The sequence below is a fragment of the Rhinopithecus bieti genome, unplaced genomic scaffold, assembly GCF_001698545.2.
Source record: "Rhinopithecus bieti isolate Rb0 unplaced genomic scaffold, ASM169854v2 scaffold_18153, whole genome shotgun sequence".
Taxonomy (NCBI): domain Eukaryota; kingdom Metazoa; phylum Chordata; class Mammalia; order Primates; family Cercopithecidae; genus Rhinopithecus; species Rhinopithecus bieti.
This window is the reverse complement of record NW_016809139.1, coordinates 1,526,269-1,536,460: the sequence shown is the minus strand read 5'-3', so window position 1 is coordinate 1,536,460 and position 10,192 is coordinate 1,526,269. Positions and strand designations below refer to the sequence as shown.

General features: G+C 47.5%; 2 protein-coding genes across 3 annotated transcripts in view; one reads left to right on the top strand and one right to left on the bottom strand.

The window, feature by feature from the left end:
- The window catches only part of TSPEAR (thrombospondin type laminin G domain and EAR repeats), a 250,187-nt gene that overhangs the window by 125,262 nt on the left and 114,733 nt on the right, over positions 1–10,192 (bottom strand). The gene's annotated exons all lie outside the window — the stretch shown is intronic.
- Positions 1,493–2,622, top strand: LOC108539806 (keratin-associated protein 10-12-like). 2 transcript variants are annotated; one of them, XM_017888718.1, is made up of 2 exons: positions 1,493–1,975; positions 2,296–2,622. In XM_017888718.1, exons 1-2 carry the CDS (start codon positions 1,493–1,495, stop codon positions 2,620–2,622), a joined length of 810 nt encoding a protein of 269 aa, XP_017744207.1. The 2 variants fall into 2 exon arrangements, with proteins under 2 accessions (XP_017744207.1, XP_017744208.1); XM_017888719.1 differs by having other exon boundaries at positions 1,508–1,900; positions 2,230–2,622.

Sequence of the window (10,192 nt, the reverse complement as noted above, 5' to 3'; positions counted from 1 at the left end):
CTCTCTCTCTCTCTCTCTCTCTCTCTCTCTCTCTCTCTCTCTCAATGGACTTCCATCCTATAGGACCAGATCCTGTACCTCTGGAGGAACCAGGCCATGCTCACATTTATATTATTTTTATAGTTCAAAATATACAGAAAGACAATTCATCCCACCATGTAACTGACTTTCTAGACCTCTGAGGCCTTTTGTAGTTTTCTTAAATCCCCTAGGAGTTAAGAGGCCTGGACTGGGAAATGCAGAGAGAGACACAGAACACCCCAAGCCTCTGAGACTTCCCTGGGCATCGAACCCCACCAGAAGGGCCCCTGGAGCCCGCTCACCTGGAAAGGGGCCACTCCTCTGGGCCCCATGCATGCTGGGCTCTGCCCAGTCGTCACTGACATCACCAGGCACAAGCAGCCCACCTCCCCCGCGGTGGGGCCCACAGTCAGGGCTACTTCCCCTTCACCTTCACATTCTCAGCACCTGGTGCAATCTCTGCATCGTGAATAAATGAATGCTTGAGAAGTAAAAGTATCAGATAAAATTGGAAACATTTAGCAGAAAGAACCAAAAAGACATGATGGCCAATTGGATATTATTTGCAGAAGAAATGGAGACTTAGATCAGATGTCTAGCTGGGGTGACCAAGGACTTAGTTAGCAATCAAGAAAATACACTGGAAGCAAAAGCAGTGCTCTCTGCCTCTCACACAGCAGTGCTGTCGCGAGTGGCTGTGCTTTTTGCCGAGGAGATGCATTAGATGTTCTGGGTTAGACTCACAGGGTCGCAGTGTTCGGGATAAAAGCAAATGGAGATGGGAGGCCCCATACAGGGATCTGGGGCCTCCCTAAGTGCCCATATGGAAGAGGGGGTGCACAGCCCCCTAGGAAGGACTGTGAACCTGACAGCAAATGGCTCACACCACTGTCCACCCTTTCCCATTTGCTACTTGCTCTAAAGCCCTTGAGGGGGACTTCACACAACAGAGAGAGTGTGGGGAGTCACTTCTAGGAACGTTCCACCCTCATGCCATCATTGACTAGGGCTTCTCTAGCCTGGCATTCCAGAAGCCACTGCCACCCAGACAAGCAGAGTCCCCTGGCGATGGCCCAGACACTGGGATTAGGATGAATGGATCTCTCCTGCAGCCAGCACAGGCCCCCGTGACACTCTATTTCCAGACATTATACCCTGTCTACTTCAGTATTACGCTCTGGAGCCAAAGGAGGTGATGGTGTGTCAACAGACCCAAATACAGACTCTGGACTTCACAAACTGAATGGCATCTCATAGGACTAAACATGAAACTCGCACTAATAAGAGTTCTCTAGGTTGTAAACACAAACAAGGAAGGCGCGGGAGTTGTTGACACTCCAGCTGGGACAACAGGCCAGGGACAGATATAAAAGCCAACATCCCTGAGCACCTAGCACACGCACTCACTCACCCACTCCCTTACCCACTCACTCACCCACTCACTCCCATCTCCTCCAGCTCAAACCCCAGCATGGCCGCGTCCACCATGTCCATCTGCTCCAGCAACATGAGCTATGGCAGCCGTGTCTGCCTTCCTGGTCCTTGTGACTCTTGCCCTGACTCCTGGCAGGTGGACAACTGCCCAGAGAGCTGCTGTGAGCCCCCCTGCTGCGCCCCCAGCTGCTGTGCCCCGGCCCCCTGCCTGACCCTGGTCTGCACCCCAGTGAGCTGTGTGTCCAGCCCCTGCTGTCCAGCAGCCTGTGAGCCCAGCCCCTGCCAATCAGGCTGCACCAGCTCCTGCACGTCCTCGTGCTGCCAGCAGTCTAGCTGCCAGCCGGCTTGCTGCACCTCCTCCCCCTGCCAGCAGGCCTGCTGCGTGCCTGTCTGCTGCAAGACTGTCTGCTGCAAGCCTGTGTGCTGTGTGCCCGTCTGCAGTGGGGCTTCTTCTTCATGCTGCCAGCAGTCTAGCTGCCAGCCAGCTTGCTGCACCTCCTCCCCTGCCAGCAGGCCTGCTGTGTGCCCGTCTGCTGCAAGCCCATCTGCTCTGGGATTTCCTCTTTGTGCTGTCAGCAGTCTAGCTCTGTGAACTCTGTGTCCAGCCCCTGCTGCCAGGCAGCCTGTGAGCCCAGCCCCTGCCAATCAGGCTGCACCAGCTCCTGCACACCCTCGTGCTGCCAGCAGTCTAGCTGCCAGTCAGATTGCTGCACCTCCTCCCCCTGCCAGCAGGCCTGCTGTGTGCCCGTCTGCTGTGTGCCCACCTGCTCTGAGGATTCCTCTTCATGCTGCCAGCAGTCTAGCTGCCAGCCGGCTTGCTGCACCTCCTCCCAAAACCAGCAGGGCTGCTGTGTGCCCGTCTGCTGCAAGCCCATCTGCTGTGTGCCCATCTGCTCTGGGGCTCCCTCTCTGTGCTGCCAGCAGTCTAGCTGTCAGCCAGCTTGCTGCACCACCTCCTGCTGCAGACCTTCCTCCTCCGTGTCCCTCCTCTGCCGCCCTGTGTGCAGGCCTGCCTGCTGCGTGCCTGTCTCCTCCTGCTGTGCCCCCACCTCCTCCTGCCAGTCCAGCTGCTGCCGCCCGGCCTCCTGTGTGCCCCTCCTTTGCCGCCCTGCATGCTCCCACCCGGCCTGCTGCGGCCCCACCTCAACCCAGAAGTCTAGCTGCTGAGTGATCTCCTTAAGATCATCCAAAGCCTGAGTGCCCACTGCCCCCTGCACCCCTGGGTTCTTTACCCTTGACGGCTCTCCACATCCTGCTCCTGAGCCCTGCAGTGGGCATCAGTGGTCAGCTGGCCACCCAGTGTGTACTTCTCCTCCTAGCAGCAGCTCAGCTATTTCTCCAAGTCTTGACTTTCCCCCAGTACCCAGCCCTGTCTCCCCAGCAACAGGTGGGCAGTGACCCAGCAAAGTCAGTGGGTCCTCCCAGGCCATGACCCGGTGTGGGGAGAAACGAGGGTAGACACGTGTCAGGTGTGGGTTTCTCATCACTGCCCTGGCTCAGTGGCGAGCCCTGCTCCTCCCCTGCCGTGGGCCTGGGCCTCTTTCTCTGTCTTCCCTGACCATGGGAGCAGGTCAGACCCTTCTAATAAATTCCTTTCCTAAAAAGTACAACTGGAATTCATTCTTGTTGTTCACAACCAAAGACCCCTGCCTGCTGCCCCCTACCCATGGGTGGTCCCGGGCTGCTCCCACGCCACGAGGTCCCTGTCCTTCCCAGGTGTCCTGGCAGCCCCGCCCCACCTCACCACATGGATGTCCGAGGGGTAGGCAGGCCTGAGGGATGGGAGAGGTGAGTGATCCAACAGCAGCGCCTGCCCTGGGTGGAGCTGCCCTGGGGGCTCCCCAGAAACTGGGTTGTGTCCAGCCCCTGGCTCCAGAAAGGAAACTCCATGACCATGTGTGCAGAAAAGGTCCACACAGTGGGCAGGGACGGCCGTCCCGAGGCCTACTGGCCGGGTTGGCCCTTGGCTGGAATATGGCAACTGGGATTTCCGAGGGGCTTACCCCGCCCCGCCTCACTGGCCCTGAGCTGTTTGTACCACGTCGTTTAGGCAGAACACTCCCATCCCCGCTGGGAGTCTGGAATTCTGGTGCAGCCCAGGCAGAAGCTGCTCACGTGAGCCATCCCTGGGTACACCACCAGGCAGGGCGTCCCCAACATCGCACGCACAGCGTCCCAGCTGCTTGCAAGGGGAGTGAGACATGTCCTGTGTGACCCCTGCCCCAGGAGAGGCCTCCAAAGCTGAGCTTGGTGCCCCTGGACTTGGTCCCAGGCATCTTTCTCTTGGCTGATCTTTCTCAGTGTCCTCTCCCGTGGGAACTCACAGCTGTGAGTACCACGACCTCTGTGGCCTGTGTCCTCCTGGAGGATCGCCACCCTGAGTGGTCTTGGGGCCCCAGGGTGCCCTTCCCAAGTGATGACAATGCTGTCCTAGGACAGGGCTGGGCACATTTCTGGTGGTGCTTCCTTGGACTCCTGTTCCAGAGGGGGTAGAGACAGAGGAGGAGGCTGGGTGAGGCCAGGCCATCGTGGGTTTCACGAGGAGCAGAGCCGTCCTGCACCTGCAACAAGCTGTCCCTCCCCTGTGGTGGCCACAGAAACTCTGGCGTGGGGCTGGAGCACCAGCAAGGAATAAGCCCCCACATACCCCACCTGGCACCAGGGCTGCACCCTAAGTCGGCAGCCAGGCTTTGCCTCACTGGCTTCCCTCTGGCTGTCCAGGAGGCACCAAGAGGACCATGTGGTGAGCCCCCCAACTACAGGCACCTGAATCCCACAGACAGCAAGACAGAGGGGCCTTGCTCAGAGAAGCATATCCTCCTCTGCGGATCCCAGACTTGGCTCTTCCCCCAGGGCATGGCCCCAGGAAGCATCCAGGTATGTGAGCTTCTGTGCAAACACACCCCCACGCCCCGGGTGTGAACTTCAAGGGAGGTGTGCTGTGGGGGAGAAACATCAAGTTCCTTTCCAAGGTGGAACGTCAGAGCCTCGCGCAGAGGAAGGGCGCACCAGGGGGTCTGAGCGGAGAGAGGCAGCCTCCTCCAAGGGGCCATTCTCGGCCGCACCACAGAAGCTGACAGTGGCTGAAACTGTCCTTTGTCACCTGGACATTCACTATTTGTCCCTGGTCAACAATACCTACTGCCATCCTTGGTGAAAGAACCAATATCTCATCAAAAATGCAAAAGGCACAAATCATTAGAGAAAATGCTGATAATCTTGAATGCAGTAAAATGCACACAAAAGCACAAGCACACAACCAAAGTTCCTACCAATCGCATCCAGAGAAGCCACCTGTGGGGCATCTCGGGTAGTCTGCAGGCTCACTGTCTCCCTCCTGGGCACAAGGGTTGGCAGGTTTCAGCCACCTGCAGTTAGTTAGGGCCACACGATGAGTTTCCATTGGTTAAACGTTCATGAGGAGATGTCTGCCACTTCCTGGCCACAGGTTCAGAGAGCCCTGCTGCCTCTCTTCCTTGCCAGGCTATATTGGAGGCTCACGTGCCAGAGTGGGTCCACAAGGTAGGGGCGTGGCATGCTTGGATGGCAATGTGAGGAGTGGGGAAGGCTTTGTGGACTTAAGCCATTGACATGCTGACTTCTGTTGGTTTCTGAACCAGCACTGATTACCTTCACCAACAGTATGTAATAAAGGATTCAAATTCAGAATTTATAAAGAAAACATTAAAAGAAATGACTAAAAGAGATGGAAATACACAATTATAGGATAAGATGTCCAATGGCCAAAAATCATAGGATAAGATAGCCAATCTCACCGACGACCGAGACACCATGCACAAAAATTAACTAGGGGTGAAACCTAGACTTAAATGTCAAAGATAAAATAATGAGATCTCTATATAAGATCACATCACCAGCAGAGACAGTCTCACTTCTTTCTTTCCTATGTTAGTATCTTTTATTTCTTTTTCTTGCCTAATTGCTCTGGCTAGAACTTCCAGGACAAGAGTGGGCATCCTTGCCTTGTTTTTGATCTTAGAGAAAGAGCTTTCAGCTTTTCACCACTAAGTATGGCGTCAACTGTGGGCTTGTTGCATATGGCCTTTATCACGATGAGGTACATCTCTTCTATATCTATTTTCTTGAGAGTTTTAATCATGAATGAACACTGAATTTTTTTCAAATGCTTCTTTTGCATCTATTGAGATGATTGTGTGGTTTTTGTCCCTAATGTTAGTGTGATGTATCACATTTATTGATTTATGTATGTTGAACCATCCTTGCATCCCTGGGATAAATCTCACTTGATTATAGTGAATGATCTTTTTAATGTGCTGTTGAATTCAGTTTGCTAGTCTTTTTTTTTTTTTTTGAGGATTTTTGCATCTATATTTATCAAAGACATTGGCCTGTAGTTTTCTTTTCTTGTAAAGACTCTACCTGTTAGTCTTCAAACTGTTAGGACTGATAAACAAATTTAATAAAGTTGCAAGTTACAAAACCAACATACAAAAATTAATAGCATTTCTATATACTAACAATGAACAATTATCCAAAAAAGAGATAAAGAAACAATAGCATTAAAAAGAGTTTAGAAAGATATTTAAGCAAGGAAGTGAAAGATCTGTACACTGAAAACTACAAAACATTGATGAAAGAAATTGGAGAAGAAATTGGAGAAGACACAAATCAATGGAACAATCTCCCATATTCATGGATTACAAGAATTAATAATGTTAAAATGTCCATACTACCTAAAGCTATCTACAGATTCAATGCAATCTCTAATAATTTCAATATCATTTTTACAAATACATAGAAAAGAACAATCCTAAAATTCATATGAAACCATAAAAGACTCTGAATGGGCAACAAAGTCTTGAGTAGGAAGACTCTGAACAGCCAACACAGTTTTGAGTAGGAAGAACAAAGCTGGAGGCATCACACTCCCTAATTTCAAAACACTTTAAAGCTATTGTAATCCAAACACCATGGGACTGGCATAAAAACAGACATATCAACCAATGGAATGGGACAGAAATCCCAGAAACAAACCCAAGTGTTTGTTGTCAATTGATTTCTGGCAAAGGTGCCAGGAACAAACGATGGGGAAAGGTCAGACTCTTCAATAAATGGTGTTGGGAAAACTCAATATCCATGTGCAGAAAACTAAAATTGGACCCTCATCTTACATCATATGCAAAAATCAACTCAAAATGCACTGAAGACCTCAGCATAAGACCTGAAATGTGAGACTGCTAGAAGAAAGCATGGTGGAAAATATCCATTACATTGGTCCAGGCAATTATTCCTTGAATAGGACCCCAAAAACACACCCAACAAAAGAAAACATAGACAAATGGGATTGCATCAAACGAAAAAGCTGTACAGCCAAGGAGACAATCAATAGGGTGAAGAAACAATCCATGGACTGGGAGAAAGTATCTGCAAACCATATATTTGACAAGGGGCTGCTGCTCACAATAAGGAACTCAACCCGGTAGCAAGAAAATAAGTAACCCAATTTAAAAATGGACAAAACAGCCTGGCAACAGAGCAAGACCCTGGCTCAAAAAACTGTAACTACATAAATAAATAAAAATGAGCAAAAGACCTAAACAGACATTTCTCAAAAGAAGCCATTTAAATGGACAGCAGGTATATTTTAAAATGCTCAACATCACTGGTCATCAGGAAAATGCACATTGAAGATGCAATGAGACATCACCTCACACTTGTCAGAATGGCTCTTATCAAAAAGATGAAAGCGAACAAGTGTTAGGGAGGATGTAGAAAAGAGGGAAGTCTTGTACACTGTTGGTGGGAATCTAAATTAGTACAACCACTACGGGAAACAGTACAGCAGTTCCTCAAAAAACTAAAAATAGACCTTCCCTATGATCCACAAATCCCACTTCTGGGTTTATATCTAAAATAACTGAAATTATTCTGTTGGGGAGATGTCTGCATTCCTATGTTCACAATAGCCTAGGTATGGAATCAATCTAAGTCCATCGATAGACAAATGGATAAAGAAAATGTGGCGTATATACACAACAGAATACTATTCAGCCATGAAAAGGAGAAAAATCCTGTCATTTGTGACAACTTGAATGGACCTGGAGGACATTATGCTAAGTGAAATAAGCCAGGCACAGAAAGACAAACGGCATGATTTGTGTCTAGAATCTAAAACTGTCAAACTTAGAAACAGAGAGCAGAAAGGTGGTTACCAGAGGCCGGGGGCTGCCAGAGGGGAGGAATGGGGAAAGGGAGATGTTGATAAAAGGAAACAACATTTCCATCACACTGGAGGAAAAAGCTTTAGTGACCTATTGCATTGCGTGGTGACACATAAAAATAATGTGTTGCATACTTCAAAATTGGTAAAAGAATACATTTTTAATTTACCAGAAAAATGGTAAGTTGGTAAGATGATGGTTATGTTAAGTAGCTCGATTTAATCTTCTTCTTTTTTTTTTTAGACAGAGTCTTGCTCTCTCACCAGGCTGGAGTACAGTGACACGATCTCGGCTCACTGCAGCCTCTGCCTTATGGGTTTAAGCGATTCTTGTGCCTCAGTCTCCTGAGTAGCTGGGACTACAGGTGTGCGCAACCACACCCAGCTAATTTTTGTATTTTTAGTAAAGACAAGGTTCACCATGTTGGCCAGGAAGGTCTTGATCTCCTGACCTCATCATCCACCTGCCTTGGCCCTCCAAAGTGCTGGGATTACAGGCCTTGATTTAATCTTTCTACAATGCATGCATAGATCCAAACATCACATTATAGATCAAAACATCACATTATACCCAGTAAATACACACAATTATTATTTGTCAATTTAAAAATTAGTAAATAAACAATAAATGAAATAAAAATAATGAAGCTCTAGAAGCACATATAGGGGAATGTCTTCACGATATTGTGGTAGGCAGAGACTTTGGGAACAGGAGGTAAAAATGCTACACATAAGAGAGTAAATTAGTAAATCGGATTTTACCATAATTAAGAGCGTCTCTTCATCAAAAGATACGATTAATACCACAACACATCCATAACCATGACTCAAATTGAAATAGACGACCAATACTGAGTGTAAGCAAATGTGTGCAGGAAATGGAACTCTCCTACATTTGCTGGGGTGGGAATGTGAAATGGAACAATCCCTCTGAAAAACAGTTTGGTGGTGTCGTAAACATGACACACACCCCCTTCACATGTCCCACACACTCCACCTCCTGTGTGTTTACCCAAGAAAAGTGAAATCATATCACAAAGACTTGCTCACAAATGTTTAAAGAAGCTTTTGCCACACAAGCCATGTGTCCATCGACACATGGGTCAATCGTACTATAGAATTTGATTTATATGAAATTCCAGGAAAGACAAACCTATTTGAGATACAGAGGAGATCAGTTGTTTCCTGGGGCAGAGTCAGGAAGGGTGGGGACTGATCATGAAAAGTACACCTGGAAACTTGGAGATGATAGAAAATCCAGATCTTGCTTGTGGTAGTGGTTACATGAGTGTATATTTTCTCAAATCTTATCAAATGATAACTTTAAATAGGTACATTTTACAGTATGGAATCATACTTCAATAAAACTGACTTTTTAAAAACTTTATTTTTAAACCCCAGACTTGGATGAGTTATCTGCAATTCCCATATCCAGTGGTGCACTAAAGTCAGCATGCCCTGGCTCATGAGAGCTGATGTGCACCCCTCTCTTCCCATCTCTGTGTTAAGTGACGTTGTCTTGGTAGCCTGGATTTAGCTGGGTTGGGAGTATTCACATGTGGATGTTGGCAAATGCAGTCAATCAGGACTTCTGTTTTGGTTTTTGTTACAAAAACAAAAGCCAGTTATTGAACATTCACTGACATGCTGCAAATATACAATCACTCATATTCAGAATACGTAATAAATTTCTGAAAATCAATAAGAAACACAAGTAGCCATATTTTAAAAAGCAAGCAAATGCCCTGAACAGGCACCTCACAAGAAAAGATATCCAAGGTTCAATGAGCAGCTTTACTCATCAGGGATATGCACATTCGTGCAACAGTGCAATATTCGTACACACTTTCCAAAATAAACCAATTTTAAAAGACTGATAAACCTCATTTTGTAAAGATACAGAATAAATGGAATTATAAAATCAACTAGTGGGGATGTAAATTTCTTTAGAAAGTTGTTGGTATGGCCGGGCGCGGTGGCTCAAGCCTGTAATCCCAGCACTTTGGGAGGCCGAGACGGGCGGATCACGAGGTCAGGAGATCGAGACCATCCTGGCTAACACGGTGAAACCTTGTCTCTACTAAAAAATACAAAAAAAAAAAAAAACTAGCCGGGCGAGGTGGCGGGTGCCTGTAGTCCCAGCTACTCGGGAGGCTGAGGCAGGAGAATGGCGTAAACCCGGGAGGCAGAGCTTTAGTGAGCTGAGATCCGGCCACTGCACTCCAGCCCGGGCAACAGAGCAAGACTCCATCTCAAAAAAAAAAAAAAAAGAAAGTTGTTGGTATATGCTAATCCAACATATGCCTATCTATGACTGAGCAATTCCACTTTGGGGAGCAAAATGAAGAGAAATTAGTAAAAGTATCAGTGAAAAAGTTTACAAGAATTTTTCTAGCAGCACTATTAATAGCAGCCAAAATCTGGAAATAATCCAAATCTCTAACACTGTGAAAGACAATGGACAAATAACACATTGTAGAATTTAATGCAATGGGGCAGCAAAAAAAAAAAAAAAAAAAAAAAAAAAAAAAAAAA